General features: G+C 40.7%; 1 protein-coding gene across 5 annotated transcripts in view; it reads right to left on the bottom strand.

Moving 5' to 3' along the window:
* HNRNPA3 (heterogeneous nuclear ribonucleoprotein A3) overlaps positions 1–9,188 on the bottom strand; it is a 33,871-nt gene extending 24,683 nt beyond the window's left edge. For 3 of the 5 annotated variants that reach the window (XR_012474250.1, XR_012474249.1, XM_074215639.1), the window contains exons 1-10: positions 9,018–9,123; positions 6,688–6,810; positions 6,442–6,588; positions 6,151–6,361; positions 5,894–5,983; positions 5,701–5,796; positions 5,524–5,604; positions 4,281–4,427; positions 2,961–3,083; positions 2,810–2,879 (exon numbers count right to left, since the gene is read on the bottom strand). Coding sequence is in view for 3 of the 5 variants with exons in the window: in XM_074215639.1 (XP_074071740.1) it covers positions 2,827–2,879; positions 2,961–3,083; positions 4,281–4,427; positions 5,524–5,604; positions 5,701–5,796; positions 5,894–5,983; positions 6,151–6,361; positions 6,442–6,588; positions 6,688–6,810; positions 9,018–9,089 (1,143 nt within the window). In the remaining 2 variants the exon portion in view is untranslated. Of the gene's footprint in view, positions 1–668; positions 2,718–2,809; positions 2,880–2,960; positions 3,084–4,280; positions 4,428–5,523; positions 5,605–5,700; positions 5,797–5,893; positions 5,984–6,150; positions 6,362–6,441; positions 6,589–6,687; positions 6,811–9,017 lie in introns of those variants that run through there. The other 2 variants (XM_074215640.1, XM_074215638.1) reach the window with 2 other exon arrangements.
* Positions 9,189–21,089: the final 11,901 nt, after the last annotated feature.

Consider the following 21,089-nt stretch of genomic DNA (forward strand, 5'->3'; position numbering starts at 1 on the left):
AAATTCAAAGGCAAACCTTACCTAAATGCTTATTGCCCTTCCTTGCAGGTCTAAATGCTAGACCTATCGACTGTGCCAACTCAAGTAGCTATCACTCAAGGATGTTCCAAAAGGCGAAGAACTCTTGCTAGACTTTCTTCGTTATTTCAGCTGTATATTGAAGATTTTAACTAGCCTTTGGAAAGCAGCTCACTATCAGCCCAGTATCTTATGCCTTCACTTCTCTGAAGTTGAAGCTCTTGCTGCTGCCTCGTCATTCTTTAAATATGCTGACTTGTCCACTCAATAGGCTGCAGAAGTCCTGTCTTATTGAGTTGTCATTGATCCATAATGTGCTAGAATGCACATCTTAGGTCCTTTAATGTTGATTAAACCGCCTTCCTCATGGCTTACTTTTTTCCACACTGTACACAAAAACTAAGCTAATAGAACTTATAAACAGGTCACAATCACCTGCTTATAGGTTGCAAACATTTTTTTCATTAAAGATGACATTCTCATTATTAAACTAATTCCAAAGTTAACACAAGAGTACAGTTAGCCTCATAGTCTATAAAGAAATACTGTCACCATTATTTAAGATACAAATTTCAGACTTAGAAAAAGTGAATGTTAATGATTCCTCTCCCTTGCCCCTTCTATCTTTATCACTAATGTTGGTAAAATACTTTGCAAGTTTTTATTTTGAACCAAGTATCCAGGATTAAATAATGAACATTGAGTATATCATCTTTGCACTTAAAACTGTTAAGGACTTAACCATTTTCAATATTTACCTATTTGTTTTCTACCCTGCTTTATTGACATATGCTCATTAACAATCAGTGTTGTCTGCTCATGACATTTATTGGTTTGTGAGTTTGACTTCTGGAAAATTGCCACATCTGCAACCCATTTCCATGCTCGCAAAGCATGCATCCACATATTAATACTGAACAATGGCACAAGTTAAAGCAACATGAGTAAATCCATTTAAAACCAATCCCACCCACCCACCATTTATTGCTTGTTTTGCCCAGTGCTTAATTGAACAGAAAATAGAGGTTTCTGGATTAAAATGTTCAACGGCCAAAGAAAGGACAACAGTGGGACACATATATATATATTTAGTACTTAAAGAAACATTAAGCATCATCTGGCGCAAAACAGTAGACTTTATGTGGGGATATTGTCCCACATGGTGCTGGCAAGGTACCTAAATCATGGAACTCCTTCACAATCAATGTTTTTCAAGCAAACTGATAACTCATACCAATATTGTGTTGAAGTAGATATATATGATGATGGTGATGACATGTTGTCTAGGCACTGAAGTGCAAATGAATTCTTACTTAGAATCAAACTTGAAATCAGGGTCTTCAAAAGCAAAAAAGCTTGTGTACCAAACAATTGTGCTACATTGCTGCTGCAAGAAGGTAGTTTTAGAGGATTATACCTAGGCTATCCTTGGTTTCATCCAGAAAAATGCATATGGTGTAAGCAGGAAAGCATGCCAGCCATTTAAGTGTTTCACAATGCGTGCTTTTTATTCTCTTGCTCTGACAGCTTGTATAAATTAAAAAGACATTAAACCAAGGTAAGTATTTGAAGGTCTTTGGGCCTCTTCCCCCCTCCCCCAAACCAATTAACACAAAATAAAAAGAAACCCATTTATCCACTATTTGCTTGGATACAGCAAGCTTAGTGGTTGGATATTTCTTTATATTCATTAAGAAAAATTTTTCAAAAGGGAGGGAAATAAAAAAACCCAAACACCTACTGCCCCAACTCCCACCCCCTCCATCACCCAGAATTTAACGAGGACACTATAGATACCTCCTATACCAACATCATGTTATGGCAGCAGTTTCAAAGGTGGTCAAGGTAACTCTAGAATGGATTTTTTTTTACCTTTTTAATAAACACAACTAGGACTTGGCAGAGCTAACACACTAAATCATAAAGAATTACAATTAAAAAAAATATATATGCACAACCCAAAAGGTAATTTGAAAATTTCATTTGAAAGGTAAAGCTTAATGCTATTAATTCACAAATATACTAATTTAAATACCCAATCCTAGTTGTTATCTAAAACACACATTGCAAACATACAAATACCTATTCTCTCCACTTTGTCAATTCCCATTCATTATCAATGGGTATTATGGTTTGGTTTGGGAAGAACAGATTCCCCTTAGACTGCAAGTCAGCAGGTGTTTCTTTACAGTTAACTTTAGCAAAATTCATACAAAATAGTAATTAACAATGATCTTCTCTACTTGTTAACTAACAAGGAAACACCTTCAAAACCGCATTTCATTAAAGTTTCTGTACTAAAATGTAGAAAAACTGAACTACACAAATATTGAAAAGTTAAAAATTCCTTAATTTTTTATTCCTGGTACCACTACCACAATTTACAGGGCAATATACCTGATGTAATGAAAAGAAAAAGAAAAGACAAAGCTACAACAGATAAAAGACCTCAGGAATGTACATCTAATTGACACTACATTGCATTAATCAATAGCTGCACTTTTTGCAAACTGTGGCTATGACAGTCCTGAACAAGAAGGGTTTCCTGTTTAAGCTGCAGTAACTTTTCTGACTATGGATCATCGTTCCTTCTGTGGCAGATTTTTACAGTTCCTCTAATGCATTTGGGACGACTGTCTCAAAGTAACCTGCAGCTTTCCTGACAACTCCTCGCTCTCTCTCCTGCTAAGAACTGTAGCCTGTTGAATAATATAGGATAAAAAAATTATTACACTCAATGAATAGTTCCAATTATTTTTTATCATTAAGTTTAATATATAAGAATACCTACCCTCTTCTGTTGAGTTTTTAGAACCTTCTGCTACCATATCCACCACTTCCACCACCAGATCCATAACCACCTGAAAAGAAAATGAACAATATGTCAATTTTTCTTTACAACTGAAAAGGGAGAATTAATTAAGGGAGAAAATAGTATTTACCACCATAAGGACTGCCTGAGCTCCTTCCACCAAAACTGCCTCCTTTCATGGGTCCATAATTTGATTGCTGCTGCCCACTATAATTTCCAAAATCATTATAGTTCCCACTGCCACCATAGTTACCTGAAATTACAAAGATTGAGTCATTTTTTTACTGTACAACACAAATATGACATTTCCCCTGAAAAACTAGTGTATGAATATGTTCTTCCTGTCAACCATAGTAATATTCTCCAGATGCTAGCAACCCTTTAAATCTGTCACTAATGGGACTGACTATGCAATACCCATAGATGCTAACTGACAAGCCTAAGGCATTGGTAGGGAAATAGGAAAGGGATGGGGCAAGAAAAGAAATGACAAAACAATGAAAGAGTCGAGAATCAAGGTGATATATGAATATCACAAGACTTAAAAACTGTTTAGTAGAAGAACAGAACCCTGTACTATGCCTATCCCTGTTTTCTGTAGTCTAGGTAGAAAATAAATACCCTAAAAGTTAATGCAACTGTTTGATTTGCTATTATTTCTTACTCAGCCAAACTTCTAAACTCATTGATACAGCACTGCACACAGAAGGCGCTCAAATGCTGTTGACTGTCACGCTCATGCAGGTACTGTAACTGTAATAAAATGGAATAAACTCAAATACAATTATACACCTAAATAATGTTCAAGATTATATTAACATGGGTAACAAAATCTCGATTTAGAAATTTTTTATATACCACCCCCCCCAGTACTGTCAAAGTGTTTATCTGCTATTATTAGGATTTGCAAGTCTGCCCCTTTACCATTTAAATCCACTGATATGAACATTAACCCAAATCAAGTTAAAAAAAAAAACAGCCAAAATTAAGACAGTGGTAATTTGATCATTTTAGCTAAAATTTGTAGCAATCATTATTAAAGAGAAAAAAAATCTACATAGAAGTAAATGGACAACTTTCAATTCAGCATCAATTCACATTAAAGCTTTACTAATCGGGGTGGCTAGGTGGCGTAGTGGATTAAGTACCGGCCTTGGAGTCAGGAGTACCTGGGTTCAAATCCAGTCTCATATACTTATTACCTAGCTATATGGCCTTGGGCAAGCCACTTAACCCCATGTGCCTTGCAAAAAAAATTTTTTTTTTTTTACTAATCTAATAAATAATGTAAGCCTTCCTAAGGTTGCCCATACCCTAAAAATATTATTAAGTGACTACTACTTAGATTCTATTCTTCTACACAGCACCCATAATGCTGGAACTATATACATGTTTCTAAGTACACTTAAACCTACCCAAATTACTGAAATAAGAAATGTGCATAGCTTACCACCACCAAAATTTCCTCCTTCATTGTAACCATCATATCCTCCTCCACCACCACCATATCCACCACCTTGGTTTCCATATCCAGGTCCACCACCTCCACCATAACCTCCTCTACTACTGTAGCCAGGACCACCTCCATAGTTGCCACCTAAAAAAGCAAATAAGGATATAAACAGTTGTAAATGCATAAAGGAATGCACACTACCATGTCTTTGTAATGCAAGGAACTTTAAAAACTTTTTTTTGCAAGGCAAATAGGGTAAAGTGGCTTGCCCAAGGCCACACAGCTAGGTAATTATTAAGTGTCTGTGGCTGGATTAGAAGTCAGGTACTCCTGACTCCAGGGCCAGTGCTCTATCCACTGGCACCTAGCCACCCCTAAAAACTGTTCATTCTTTAAGGGCTAAGTAACAAGTACTTCCTTACAACAGTTGCTAAATTTACATTCTTAAAAAGCACAGTACAGTGCTCGATTCAGCAGCACATATACTAAATATTGGAATGAAAAATCATTACAATAAGGCTATCATTCTAATCTCCAAATAATTTTAACCTATTAAAATCTTTATGTACTCCAAAACTTAACAATCTGTCCTTGTTAAGAATATGAGAAGAACAGGCTCGTACTGTCCTTAAAACTGCTTAATGTACTCTTGTGGCTTGATACATTTTCAAGAAGTTATTCTTATACTGTTGTATTTTTATTAATTTTTTATTAAAAAAAGAAATAATTTAGAACCACTACACAATCACACAAACAACATTAAGGCCCCAAAGAGACCTATGCACAAATTGCACAAGATGTCAGCACACTAATCCTATCACAAGTCAAAGGGGTGGTGGTAAAATCTCAGAGCAAAAGAAAAATCTTTTTATTAAATGTCACCTATATATTTGAATTACTTAATGGCACTAATTAGCACTAAGTATAACTGACTAATCAAGCCCACATGGCTAAAATTAAGCAAGGCTTCACCCTAGTGTATATATATATAGGATAGGTCTCCCTTCTAGTTCAAAATATACAAACCTATGAATTATCATTTAAAAGTATAGGAAGTAAACCCTATCTATGACCCTGAAGACTTGTCACATTTCACCTGCAAAATGAAAAGACTGAGTTTTGTATTACACAATTGAAATTATATAATGGAATAAAATGCTAAACATATTCCTTTTACTCCCAAAGAAGAGAACATAACCAAAAATTCAAATATAAAAACATAAAAAGTTTAAAATCTTACCATCTCCTCCAAATCCATTATATCCACCATCTCCACCTCCATAACTGCCTCTGCTGCCACCACCACCTCCACCATAACCACCTAGAAGAAAAGAGCAGGATAACAAAAAATGTATTATGCCCCAAATATCATAAAAATCAGTGAGGCATATTAGAAACAGATTCAAAATCATTTTACCTCTTCCACCAAAGTTTCCTCCACGGCCAAAGTTTCCTCCACCACCTCCAAAGTTTCCTCCTCGACCCATAAAATTGCCTGAGCCACCTCCACGACCTTAAAATAATTTAGAAGGGTTAGGAATCCAAGTCTAAATGCATTTACAAATCCTTGCTATGGAGACAGATAAGACAGACACACATCTCCAACTCACCTCTTTGTGAGCCAGCAGACTGCATCTCTTGTTTCGAAAGGGCCTTTTTCACTTCACAGTTATGCCCATTAATAGTATGATATTTCTGAACTAAAAAGAACAATTTTAATTTAATAAGAAAAAACAACTATCAACTGAGGTTATTGATGTATTTTCAATTACATTAATATACATTGCAAGTAATCTTATCAAAACCAGTTCAGAACTCAAGCTAAAATGTTTCTTTTTCCTTTTAGAGCCATGAAATTGTTACATACCAACAATTTTGTCAACTGTATCATGATCATCAAATGTTACAAAAGCAAATCCTCTCTTCTTTCCGCTCTGTCGATCTTCCATAACTTCTATAGTTTCGATCTTGCCATACTTTTCAAAGTAGTCTCTTAAATTATATTCTTCTGTATCTTCTTTAATACCACCAACAAAAATTTTCTTCACGGTTAGATGTGCACCAGGTTTTACAGAATCCTATTAAGAAAAAAAGGTAAAAATCTAATTTTCTACTACAATTTCATTTTGGGTATACAACATATAAATCATTGGCATACCTCTCTAGACACAGCTCTCTTTGGTTCCACTACACGCCCATCAACCTTATGTGGTCGAGCACACATTGCTGCATCTACCTCTTCTACACAAGAATAAGTCACAAAGCCAAAGCCTCTGGAACGTTTTGTTTGGGGATCTCTCATCACCTATAAAACATATATTACATGTTACAATTTGTTGCCTTATGATAGCTAAGTCATTTCTTATCATCTCATGTATCATCTTTTGTTTAGATTTCAACTTACCACACAATCTGTGAGAGTGCCCCATTTTTCAAAGTGTTCTCTTAAACTATCATCCGTAGTTTCAAAGCTCAAGCCACCAATAAACAGTTTTCTCAACTGCTCTGGTTCCTTTGGATCATGACCCTTAGAAAAATAAACAAACTTAGCAGTTCATAATTCTCATTTAACCTCATCAATTTTTTTTGGATACTAGATCTTTAAAGGAATTACTACTACCATTCCACTGAGTGTAATAGAAGGTGGCAAGTAAGCCAGTGAATTTCTTTGCAACTTCTTTCAGTACAGTTAATGCAGTGTAGCTACGAGTAAATAAAAACTTAGGCCAACCTTTCCACGTGACTTATTTTGTTAGATAAAACTGGTTAATAAGGGATGCTACAGAGTAGCTGAATCTGAGATAGTAGGTGATTACAATAAATTCATAGCCTGTCTTTTCAAATTTCAGTCTAGAATTGTCACTATTCTTTGTCTGAAGTCACATTTTGAACAAGGAAATCAAAAAAAAGGTTCAGGGAAAAAACTAAGAGCTAACTACAGATCTCCATTCACATAATAAGTGTCTACAAACTCACTACCAGGCAAACTCACTACCAGAAAATTCAACCCAAACTGTAACCTTGCCCTCCTATCATTCTCTCTGCTTATTGGTGTGGTGGAAAAATTAGAATATTCAACACTAGTGAAATCAGAAGGGTATAACAATTCTAAGGTAATGGAGAATATTATATTTGGAGACTATCATCCCAATTCTACATACATTTCAGTATATTGATGTACTGTAATTTAGGTTCCAAAATGGCACTACATGATGGCATGAAAAACAGAGTGGTTTTGGGGGAGCATTTCCCTCCAAAAATCTCAATACATGGATGAGATCTATGCTAAATAATATGCCACAATATTGTTTTATGTCACTTCCTAAATCCACAAGCTGAATAAACTGGTTTAGATTATTGCCTAATGAGGAAGGCCAATTCTACACCCTAATAATTTACCATGAGCTAAAACTTATGAAATTTTTAAATTCAAAACTGCCACAATTGTAAAATAAACCCTATGAACTTCACTAAAAGATCTTAAAATCCAATAACTTAACTTTCACGATTGCATACTTTTCAGTCTGCCTTTAGAATCAGGGCCTTAGAGCCATTTGATTCAAAGCCTTGGAAACACAAAACTACCAATAACTTTAGATTTTAATTTGATGTAGCCTAGTTTCAAGTTCAGTTAGATAGTTTAGTAGAAAAGTCTATTGTTATAAAAAGAATCGTGTTAAACAAATATTTTTTAAAAAAACTGGCTCTGTGGGAGCTTTTAATAAGGGGTTTCTGCCACGTCAAGACTTTTCTTGCAGATACCAGGATCTATCTCCTTAAATCCTCTATTTTTCTCTCCCATCATCCTTTAAGTTATGGGAGAGAAAGTTTCCTTCATCCACAAGACTGACTCGTGAAAAGACATTAATCACAATTTCATTTATTTTGGGGTCATGAAAAAGACTTTTATGGGTTAACTGGTGGAGGAAAAAAAAAAAACGGATTTCCATCCCTGCCCGGACATCTAAAGGAACAACACCCCTCGGAGGAGAAAGGAGCAGGGAGCGGGGCTGAAGGGCTCTCCCAGCGGTTGAAGACTGGTTCTTTCAGGCCTAGAAACGTGGTGGCGGAGACGCTGTGATTGCAAAAAGCAGCAAGCGTTTAGATGGTTTGCAGCAGCGCCTCCCCTCGCCGCCCCGGCTCCCTCCATTCTCCCGCCCCCCCCCAGCCCCATCCCGCGCTCTCGCCAGGCGGCGGCGGCGGCGGCGGCGAAGCGGCGGCCATTGCGGGCCAATGCGCCATTTCAGAGAGCTGAGGATCAATGTCAATGTGGCGGAGGCCGCCGCCCGCCCGCTCTCCCGGATGTGGCCGCCCGCCCCCTCCCCTTCCTCCCGCGGCCCCAGCCCGGCTCGGCTCTCCCCTCCCCCACCGCCTCTCCCCAACCGCTCGCTCGCTCGCTCCCTCCCGCCCGCCTGCCATGCCGCACTCCGCCGAAAATGAGGAGCCATCGCGGCCGGGCCCGCTCCGCCCCCGGACGGCGCCCCCACGAGCCTCGGCTTGGCGGGGCGGCCTTCGAGGCGGAGGGAGGCGGGCGGCGGCTCAGGAGACGGGGGGGAGGAGGCGGCCGAGGGCCCGGCGCCTTCCCCGCGGCCCGCTCCCTTCCCCTCCCCCCCGGCGCCTCAGCGCAGAGCGCGGGACCGACCGACCGACCGAGCCCCCTCCGTCCTCCCCCCGCCAAAGCCGGGGCCCCCGCGCCGGCCACAGCCCAGCAACCCCCCGCTCTCCCCCTAATACCTCCTCCCCCCGGCGGCGGCGACGGCGGCCGGAGTCGGGCTGGGGGCGGCCGGGCGGCTGTTTTACCTCCATTTTGAGACCGGACTCGCCGCCTCCAACTCGGGTTCAATATGGGACCGAGAGGAAGAGGCGGGGCCGGCCGTCACGTGACGCACTTTCCGCGCGCCGCCGGCGGCTGGTGGGGAGGCGGACGTGAGGGGGAGGGGCTGGGCGTGGGCGCTGAGGGAAACCGAGAGCGAGACGGGCCGGGAGGGGTGGGGGCGGGGCGGGGGGCGCCGCGCGGGCCGCGGGAGCGCGCGCCGCCGCCCCTCTGCGCGGCCCGCGCCGGCGCTTCCCGCCCTGCCCCTCCCCCCTCCCCTCCCCCACGGCCCCTGGGACCGGGCCTTTCCCGCCCTTTGCGCCCGAGCCGCCCGCATGGAGGGGGAGGGGGAGGGGAGGGGGAGCGGGAGCAGCTCTCGGCTTTCTTTAACCCCGGCTCCCTGGGCAGAGCCAGCGGCCTCCTCGGCCTCTGCCGCCCGCCCCATCCCTCCGCAAAGCTCCCCCGAAAGCCGTCCATTACCCCCCCCCCGCGTCCACACCCGAGGAAAGACGCGCTTTTTGTGCCATTCGAGTGCGATTGACGGGCGAGCTGGCGCGGGCTCCTCGCTCGCTCCCTTTCACGATTCGTTTCATTTATTTTCTACGACCGCCCAAGCGGGGGCTGGGCCGACGGGCTTGTCATGGCCGGCTGCGGATGTCAAAGAATCCGCCTAGCCGGCGGTGAAAGCACTCTTTCCTGATTTTTTTTTTTTTTAGATTAAATGTAGAAACGATTGTTCCCGGACCCATTTTCTGCAGCTTGGAGAATTCGGCGATTTGGCAAATAGACTTCGTAGCGGTAGGAGCGCCGGCCAGGCGGCCCGTGGGCACAGCGGCTCCTCCGCCCAGGGCCTCCCGCTTCCCGCTCCAGTGCGGCTGTAGTGAAGGGCCGTGATTCCAGGGAGGACACCATCCTCTTTTTTTGCCATCTCAGAACGTGCTTGAATTCCCCGATCTAAAAGCTAGCAATCCTACACAAACTACAACTCCTGAAGGAACGCTTTCTTATTCTAAACTCCTTTAGTAATCGCCTTTTGCAAGACTCATGTGCTACAAATCAATATAATACCATTGAAGCAGACTGTGAGATAGGTGGCCTTGGGCAAGCCACCTAACCCCACTGCCTGGCAAAAAAAAAAAAAAGCCTAAAAGAATATGAGATAAGTGAGGAGCTATACAAACTGATGTTTAGAGCAGGATTCCTAAGGGGGCAGTGGGGTGTCATTGAACTTGTTTTAAATATATATATATATTAAATATAATATATATTTACATAACAAAATAACTCAATATTATGTTTTCTTTGTAATTATTTCAATATAATTAATTTTCTTTATAATTCTATGTATCCTGTTTTATACATTTAAAAACATTCTCAGAAAGGACCCAAAGGTATTATCAGGCTGCCAATGACACACAAAAAAGTTGAAGAACCCCTGGTTTAAAAGATCAATTCCATCTTAGGGCATTAGGAAAGGAATCCTGGATGGAGTAGATTAACTTTCCAGATGATTATATGTAGTTCGATGAATTATCATATCTTGGAAAGATGCTGTAGATAAACAATAAATTTTGCTCATTATTAAATGAGACAGCTGGATGAATTACATTTGAGAATTTTTGTTCAATAGTGACCCCATTTGAGATTTTCTTGGTAAAGATACTAGAGGGGTTTGCCATTTCCTTCTCCAGTTCATTTTACAGATGAGGAAACTAAAACAGACTGCACAGAATCACACAGCCACTAAGAGTCTGAGGCTAGATTTGAACTCAGAGGATGCATCTTCCTGATTCCAGATCTGGTACTCTATCCACTGTCCCTCCTAGTTGTTCTAGGTGAGAATTTATACAACACTTAACCATATTCAGCCTCTTTTTTCTCATGAATAAAAATGGACTCAAGAGCATTTGCCTTACAAAGTTGTTTTGAGGATCAGATGAGATAATGTATGTGACATAATTTGAAATCTTTAAAACACCATGTAAATGTAGGCTATCATTTTTATTGTTTTTGTTGTAGTTGCCCAGACTACTGGCGATGTTTTTCCATATTTATATAAATTGATCCAGAGATGGCCCACTCAGTATTTCAGGGAGATCATATGCAATGCTCCAAGCTTCTCTAAAAGTTGAAGGAAATTGCAATCCACCCAGAGCCCTTTCCATTCAAGATGAGACAAGGTGGGGGATTGTAGATAGATGAAAAAGACAAATAAAACTTTTATTCAGGGCTAAAAGTATATGTCAGTTACTGAGGCTAAATGCTAGAAATACACCTTATTTTTTTTTTTTTAGGTTTTTACAAGACAAATGAAGTTAAGTAACTTGCTCAGGGCCACATGGCTAGGTAATTATTAAGTGTCTGAGGCTGGATTTGAATTCAGGGACTCCTGACTCCAGGGCTGGTGCTCTATCCACTGTGCTATCTAGCCACCCCAAGGACCTTATATGCTAACAGTGAAGAACAAAAATAAAGAACTGGAAAATATAAAGGGGTGTGAGAAAGAACAGGAGGGTACTACTGACCAATTGGTCAGAAAGTGGAACAGTTTGGACAATGAGTTGAGCTAGGAGGTAACATGGCTGGGGCCTCTCGTGAAATGCATCTTATTCCACTGTTGTAAAATATAAACTGTTTTCAAGTTTTTATTAACATAATTTGAGTAGCATAATTTACTAGCATAACTGGAGTAGGATAAACTTTCCTATTGACATGATGTGCTATGTAAGATTTTAAGAGGGCCGTTTGTCTGTAAACAGAATAGCAGGTCTGACTCATCTTCCTGAGTTCAAATCTGGTTTTAGACACTTACTAACTGTGTGATCCTGGGCAAGTAACTTAACTTAAAAAACACAGCAAATCAAATTCTGAGTGGGAAACCAATAAAAGGGCACAAGTCACTTTTCCAGCCCAAGATAGTTTATGAGAGGAAAAAAGGCTCTATGGACCCTGGCTGGGTTGGGGAATAGCCAGGAACATAGCCAAAGCAGCAAAACAAGTACCGGGACAAAATTTTTCATTTCAGAAAACAACACAAATAGCTTTTTACTTCCTATAAATATATCTTAATGAAACAAAATGAACATTGTGGTATTCTTTTTTTTACACATGACTATTTCCTTTTTCTTTTTTTTAAGCAGTGAAAAATAAGGGTAACTCAGAAAAGAGTGAGTTTTATAATGCTATTGGGATGGTTACCAACTCTCCCCTTAATGGGAAATCTTTTTTGGTGTTTTCATAAGGTATCTTTTGAAAAAAGGGCCAGTGATATCGACAGGAAAGGGTAGTTTATTTTAAGCTTAAGGGATGAAATAAAAGAAATCATGGATAGAAGTTATAAATCAAAAAAATCTGTTGTTTTCCTAGAACAATAAAATCCCTTCTGGAAATTGATATATTCATTTTAACCTTTTAAAAACTTATAATGTATTTTTTGTCTATAACTTGGGATAAGACATGGGGAAGAAGCCCACAAGAATAAATGACCTTTGCTCAGCTTGAAAGAATATGATGCTAAGAATCAAAGATCTGAGTTCTAGTCTTGGTAAAATGGGAATGATAATAATGTGATATTTGTTTTTCAGGCTTGTACTGAGTGCCATGAGAAGAAATTATATGAAAATTATTAGCAAATTGCAAAGTTTTATACAAAATATTGTTATTATTAATTTAGGAATTTCAGCAGAAACTTTAAGTACCATATAGTTGATTATGCTGAGACTTTTAAAAATACATACTATCCTTAGTGTTTCATGAAATGTGCCAGAAAGATGGAAGACCTCAGGAAATGCTTCTTAATCACAATAGCTGATCCTTTAAACCTCTAAAGTTTAGCAGAACTTGGTGTACATTAAGGTTGGAACAGGTTAAATAACTTGTCCATGGAATACTTGGATGCTTATCAGAGGCAGAAATCAAACCCAGGTCTCTCTTCATTTTAGGTTCAGTGATTTCTCCAGTGTCTAATGCAACTCTGATTCTTTTTATATATTCTTCCCACAAATATTTTATAGATATTTATTTCTACTTTGAGTTTGAGTTTTTTTGTTCTCTTTGTTGTTGTGCAAACTTTGAAATCACATATTCTTGATTATTTAGATAAAAGTCTGACTTACATCTTGAGATTATTGACATTGAGTTCCTGAGATAAAGTTATGAGGCAAAGTATTTACCCCATGCCCTCATATCTGCACCTACCTCTACATTACTCTCTACCTCACCTCCTCCACGTCCCTTGCTTAAACTCCCCAGACACCCCCTATGTTCCTGGCCTTTTAAGACCACTTCTTTGTTTTCCGCAAAAATATATCAGTCCTGTGAGACTTCTCTCCTCAGGATTTGATTCTCCTCTGACTAATGTGGAAAAAGAATCATGCTAATATAATAATGGGAACTCAAGTGTTAAAGGAAGAGGGCTCAGCCCTATTTCCCAAGTAATGTCTGTTTCTTTTAAGAAGGTCCTTTTTGGAGATAATTTTAAATTACCACTTTGAATTTATAGGAATGACCTTAATGTGTTTATTTCAAGCCATGGGGAGAAGAAGTATAGCACAAAATTCTGTTGCAGTGATTTCCTCTCATTTTATTTTCAAGTTGTAAGCAGACCACCATGCTTTGCAAATGAACCATAGGCAGTTGATACACAAATAACAAAATTCAGTTATTGGCTTGAGAGGGATATTCCCTTTTAAGTTAATATTCCTAGTGAAGTCTTCTCAGGATTAAAAATCATTTAAAAAAAAGACGATAAAACTTCTAAACTAAGGACTCTAACTAAATTTTTGAGAGACAGAACCTACCAAGGGACCCAGTGAGGCAGTTCTCCTACTCAAGGTAACCTGGAAAAGAGCAGAAAGGCTCTGCTCCCCCGGGGTTGGAGGGGCAGCCCGCCAGAGCAAAAGAACTTCAGCCTCCCGGAGGCAGCCCCAGGGTGCTGGGAGCCATAGCTCCCAGCAGCAGGGGAGTTTCCTGACCTACACCCAGAGGAGCACCAAGCACAAATTGGGGGAAAAGCTGGAGGGACCTCTATCAGAGCAAACACATGAAGCCCAGCCCTCAGGGCATACAACAAGCCCTGCCAAGGAACTCCAGATCCAGGAACATAAGCAAGCAGAGCTGGTAAGCAGGAGCCCCCAGGGCATGAGCCCATTGAGCTGAGGGAGGGGAGTGAAGAGAGAGATTACTGAGCTATCTCCTCTGCCCCTGGAACAGGACTCTCGGGTTCTGACCACATTCAGATCCTGATCGCAGTCTAGGCCCCCCTATAGAACAGCACAGCCCCATCCCACCTCAGCCCCATAGCAGAGAGGAGAGCATATGGTCATTCACAGACCAGGAGGGAGGACAGAGCCTCACACACTGAGACCCTTGTGGGAGTGTCCCAAAAGCTCAGGAAGCACCCCCCAAACAGGCTAAGGCTGGGAAAATGAGCAAGTAGAGAAAGAAGAGGAACACCATTGAGAAATATTTTTCCTGTGATCCCAAGAAGGATCAAAACACTCAGTCTGAAGATGAGAAAGCACAAGTAACTACATCTAAAGTCTCCAAGAAAAACAGAAATTGGGCTCAGGCTATGACAGACCTCAAAAAAAGACTTTGAAAATCAAATGAGGGAGTTAGAAGAAAAACTTGAAAAAGAAATGAGAGAGATGCAGGAAAAACATGAAAATGAAGTCAGCAGCTTAGTTAAGGAAATCCAAAAAAATGCTGAAGAAAATAGCATGCTAAAAACCAGCTTAGGTCACATGGATAAAACAATTCAAAAAGTTATTGAGGAGAAGAATGCTTTAAAAAGCAGAATTGGACAGATGGAAATAGAGATAAGAAAGCTCTCTGAGGAAAACAAATCCTTCAGACAAAGAACAGAACTTAGGGAGATTGATGAATTTATGAAAAATCAGGACTCAATACTTCAAAAACCAAAAAAATGAAAAATTAGAAGAAAATATGAAACATCTAATTGAAAAGGCAACTGATATGGAAAACAGATTTAGAGAAAATAATTTAAAAATTATTGGAATACCTGAAAGTCATGATCAGGAAAAGAGCCTTGACATCATTTTCAAAGAATTACTACAGGAAAATAACCCTGATATCCTAGAAGCAGAGGGCAAAATAGAAATGGAGAGAATCCACAGATTCCCCCCGAGAAAGATATCCAAAAAACCAACCCCCAGGAATATTATAGCCAAGTTCCAGAACTCCCAAGTCAAAGAGAAAATATTACAAGCAGCCAGAAAGACATAATTCAAATATCATGGAGCTGCAGTCAGGATCACATAGGACTTAGTAGCAACTACATTAAAAGCTCGTAGGGCTTGGAATATAATATACTGGAAGGCAAAAGAGCTTAGAATGCAACTGAGAATCAACTACCCAGAAAAACTGAATGTCCTCTTCCAGGGAAAAAGATGGACTTTCAATGAACCAGGGGAATTTCAAATGTTCCTGTTGGAATGGCCAGAGCTGAACAGAAGGTTTGATCTTCAAATACAGGACTCAGGTGAAGCACAGAGATTGGAGGAGAAGGGGAAAATATGAGGGACTTGATGATGAACTTCATGTATTCCTGTATAGAAAAATGAAACTGATAATACTCATATGAACCTTCTCAATTAACAAACCAGGTAGAAGGAGCTTTTATAGATGAAGCACAGGAGAAAGCTGAATTTGAAGATTAAAATATGGTGTAAAAATGGAGTCAATAGAAAAAAAGGAAATGTAATGGGAGAAAGAAAAAGAAGAGGGGAATAGGCCAAGATATTTCATATAATAAGATCTTTCTTTATTACAATGAGCTATTGCAATGATATGGAATGGGGGAAGGCAAGGGGGGGGATGAGGTATCTTTGCTCTCATCAGAGGTGTCTAGGAGAGGAGACAGCATATATACTCAATGGGGTATAGACATCTGGAGTAAGAAGGAGTAGGGGACAGGGGTAAATGGTGGGGATGTGAATGAAAGAGGAGAGGATGGACCATGGGGGTAGAGTGGTCAAATATAACCCATTTTCTTTTTTACTTCTTGCAAGGGGCTGGGATTGGATGGCCTGTCCAGGACCATAGGGCCAGGTGGATGCTGGGCCTAAGGGGTGGTATGGGGGCTCAGGGCCTCTTGGTCCCAGGGCCAGGGATCTGTCTGCTGAGCCACTCAGCTACACTACAGCAGAGTCAGTGAAAGGAGAGAGAAAATATAGTACATGGTAGTAGAGAAATATGAAAGGAGGGAGTTGTGATCAGCAATGGCAATGGTGGAAAAATATGGAAGTAACTTTTGTGATGGACTTATCATAAAGAATGTGACCCACCTGCAACAGAGTGGGTGGTGTTGGAACACAGACTGAAGTACATTTATTATTATTATTATTATTATTATTATTATTATTATTTTGGGGGGAGCACAGGGCAAATGGGGCTGAGTGGCCTGCCTGGGGCCGCATAGCAGGGTGATCATTGGGTGTCTGAGGCCAGATTTGGACCCGGGTGCTCCTGGCTCAAGGGCTAGTGCTCTGTCTGCCACCCAGCTGCCCCTACTATTATTACTATTTTATTTTATTTTGGGTCTTTTTTTTTCTTTTTTTGGTTTTTGCAGGGCAGCAGGGTTGGGGTGGCTTGCATGTCACATAGCTGGGTGATTGTTGGGTATACGGGGCCGGATATGGTCTCAGGTGCTCCTGGCTCCAGGGCTGTTGCTCTGTCCACTGTGCCACCTGGCCATACCCACAGTTATTACTATTATTATTTTTAATCTTAATTTTAATTTTTTTTTCTCTCCCCTTTACTTTATCACTCAAGTGAGTCTATATTTTTTGGGAGGAAGGGGTATTTTGTTTACTCTTAAACAAGAATATTTTGTTATTGTATAAAAAACATTATTTGTACAAAATAAGAATAAATAAATATTAAATAAAAAAAACAAAGATAGACTATTACTCTTAGACTATTCTTAGAAGAAAGAGGGAGAGAGACCTTGCATTCCAAGCCAGGCACCCTCCCAATTCTGTTGGGGGGGAAATAGTGGACTATTTCCAGAGAGACCCTGCATTTTTAGTTAATCACCTATTTGATTATAAAACTATCTTAATTGGGAGAACAGTAGACTGTTCCCATGAGAAAAACCTTGCATTCCAATGAAGCTCATAAGACTTCTCTTGTTTGATGATAAGTAAACTGTTACTTCAATAAGATAGTTATAATCCTGAAGGTTATTCTCACCATCTGGATGGTGAGATAATATTTTATGAAAACCTTTCATTCTTTTCTTTGTTGCTGGGGTAGATTTTCACAAGTAGAATGTAACTGAAGACTAACTGATGAATCGACAGAGAGGGACAATAGGAAGGAGGAGGGGATTGTGTTAGGCCATATAATCTTACCCGACTGTCAAATCAGGGCAGCTCCTTGATCTTCATTACCTTTGTGAGACTTGGAGTGTGCCATTTTCTCTAGAAAGGCCAAAATAAACTTTTCTTTTTGCTCAGAGGACTCTCTATATTTTTTTACGTGGATTTTTATCCCACACAGGCTTGAAGAGAAGATAACTATACTATAAGTCTGACTCTTCTGATCCCATCCCTTCTTCTATTGAGAGGAAGTCATTTGCCTTGTTAGGTAGAGCCTACCAAGGCCAGGGCTGCTCCCAAGGATGCTCATCTTAAGCATGAGGCTCGGTCACAGTCTGTACCTCAATTTTGGTAGTAGCTTAGGAAGCAGGTCCCTGGGATCAAGATCATGCTGAGTCACAACCCAGATGTCTTCAAGAGAAAGAACTCAATGATGGTGATAACTTGGGGAGAAATCAAAGGGGCTACAAAAAGTAAGATTGGAAAACCCTTTCTGGGACAAGAAGGGATCAAGTCTTAGGAGCTCTCTGATAAAATTCATCAGCTAAGGACTCTAACTAAACTTTCGAGAGACAGAACCCACAAAGGGACCTAGTGAGGCAGTTCTCCTACTCAAGGTAACCTGGAAAAGAGCAGAAAGGCTCTGTTCCCCAGGGCTGGAGGGGTAGCCCGCCAGAGCCAAAGAACCTCAGCCTCCCGGAGGCAGCCCCAGGGTGCTGGGGGTCTCAGCTCACAGCAGCAGGGGAGTCTCCTGAGCTGCACCTTGAGGTGCAAGTACAAAATGGGGGAACAGCAGGGGACCTCTGCCAGAGCAAGTGGAGCCCAGCCCTCAGGGCACACAGCCAGCAGCTTGGTCTTTCCCCAGCCCTGATCCAGGAAACAGAAGCAGGAGGAGCTGGTAAGCAGGAGCCCCCAGGGCATGAGCCCATTGAGCTGAGGGAGGGGAGTGAAGAGAGACTGCAGAGCTCTGTCCTCAGCCCCAGGAACAGGACTCTGGGGCTCTGACCACATTCAGATCCTGATCGAAGTCTAGGCCCCCCTATAGAACAGCAGAGTCCCCCCACCTTGGCCCATGGCAGAAGTGGGGCACTTATGGTCATTCATAGATCAGGAGGGAGGACAGAGCATCACACACAGAGACCCTTACAGGAGTGCTCCAAAATCTCAGGAAGCACCCCGAAAACAGACCCAGGCTGGGAAAATGAGCAAGCAGAGAAACAAAAGGAAGACTATTGAGAAATATTTTGCAAACGAGCCCAAGAAGGATCAAAATACTCAGTCTGAAGATGAGGAAGCACAAGCTCCTGCATCTAAAGACTCCAAGAAAAACAGAAATTGGGCTCAGGCTATGACAGAGCTCAAAAAAGACTTTGAAAATCAAATGAGGGAGTTGGAAGAAAAACTGGGAAAAAGAAAGGAGAGAGATGCAGGAAAAACATGAAAATGAAGTCAGCAGCTTAGTCAAGGAAATCCAAAAAAATGCTGAAGAAAATAGCATACTAAAAACCAGCTTAGGTCAAATGGATAAAACAGTTAAAAAAGTGATTGAGGAGAAGAATGCTTTAAAAAGCAAAATTGGCCAGATGGAAAAAGAGATGAGAAAACGCTCTGAGGAGAACAAATCCTTCAGACAAAGAATAGAATTCAGGGAGATTGATGAATTTACCAGAAATCAGGAATCAATACTTCAAAACCAAAAAAATGAAAAATTAGAAGAAAATGTGAAATATCTCATTGAAAAAACAACTGATATGGAAAACAGACTTAGGAAAGATAATTTAAAAATTATTGGAATACCTGAAAGTCATGATCAGGAAAAGAGCCTTGACATCATTTTCAAAGAATTACTACAGGAAAATTGCCCTGACATTCTAGAAGCAGAGGGCAAAATAGAAATGGAGAGAATCCACCGATCCCCCAGAGAAAGAGATCCCAAAAAACCAACCCCTAGGAATATTATAGCCAAGTTCCAGAACTCCCAAGTCAAAGAGAAAATATTACAAGCAGCCAGAAGGACACAGTTCAAATATCTTGGAGCTGCAGTCAGGATCACACAGGACTTAGCAGCAGCTACATTGGAAGCTCATAGGGCTTGGAATACAATATACTGGAAGGCAAGAGAGCTTAGAATGCAGCCAAGAATGAACTACCCAGCAAGGCTGAATGTCCTCTTCCAGGGAAGAAGATGGACTTTCAATGAACCAGGGGAATTTCAAAGTTTCCTTTTGGAATGCCCAGAGCTGAACAGAAAGTTTGATCTTCAGATACAGGACTCAGGTGAAGCATGGAGATTGGAGGAGAGGGAGGAAATATGAGGGACTTAATGAGGATGAACTGCATGTATTCCTGCATAGAAAAATGACACTGATAATACTCATATGAACCTTCTCAGTTAATAGAGCAGGTAGAGAGAGCTTTTATAGTTTAAGCACAGGAGAAAGCTGAATTCGAAGATAAAATATGGTGTAAAAATGGAGTCAATAGAAAAAAAGGGAAATGGAATGGGAGAAAGAAAAAGGAGAGGGGGAATAGTCCAAGATATTTCACATAAGATTTTTTTTATTACAATGAGCTATTGCAATGATATGGAAGGGGGGAGGCAAGGGGGAATGAGGGAAACTTTGCTCTCATCAGAGATGGCTAGGAGAGGAAACAGAAAATATACTTAATGGGGTATAGACATCTGGAGTAAGAAGGAAGGGGGAGCAGGAGGAAGGGGTGGGGATGTGAATAAAGGAGGAGAGGATGGACCATGGGGGGAGAGTGGCCAGATATAACACATTTTCTTTCTTTCTTCTTGCAAGGGGCTTGCAAGGGGCTGGGATTGGAAGGCCTGCCCAGGACCATAGGGCCAGGTGGATTCTGGGCCTAAGGGGTGGTATGGGGCCTCAGGGCTTCTTGGCCCCGGGATCAGGGACCTGAGTGCTGCGCCACTCAGCTACCCTACAGCAGAGTCATAGTGAAAGGAGAGAGAAAATAGAGTACATGGTAGTGGAGAAATAAGAAAGGAGGGAGTTGCGATCAGCAATGGCAACAGTGGAAAAATATGGAAATAACTTTTGTGATGGACTTATCATAAAGAATGAGATCCACCCCCCCAAAAAAAAAGAAACTCAGGACTTGGGAGAAGGGAAGGCATTTGTCCAAAGTTATATATGTAACACAACTGAAATTTGAACCCAGGTCCTCTTGATTGAAAAAATTATTCTGTATATTATATGAGGAGTTCTTAAACAGGGATCAGTGACCTTGGTTGTTACTTGTTTAAACATTTTTTTTTGTTTCTTGCAAGGCAAGGGGTTAAATGACTTGCCCATTATCACACAGCTATGTAATTATTAAGTCTGAGTCTGGACTTGAACTCAGATCCTCCTGACTCTCTAGTCACTACTCTCTAGCACTCTAGTCACTACACCACCTAGCTACTACCAGCTCTTTTAAACATTTTGATAAGCCTGTTTCAATATAATTGATTTCATTTGCATGTATATAATTTTTTATTCTATATTCTAATAAAAAAACATTATTCAGAGAAAAAAAAAGGAAAACCCTTTCTGATAAATACAATCTTATTTCCTCTTTCATGTGAAGAGATCTCCAAATACTTGAAAATTCATATGCTCCCCATAAAGTCTTCTCCAGGTTAACCAT

This window comes from Macrotis lagotis, chromosome 1 (assembly GCF_037893015.1).
Source record: "Macrotis lagotis isolate mMagLag1 chromosome 1, bilby.v1.9.chrom.fasta, whole genome shotgun sequence".
NCBI lineage: Eukaryota > Metazoa > Chordata > Mammalia > Peramelemorphia > Peramelidae > Macrotis > Macrotis lagotis.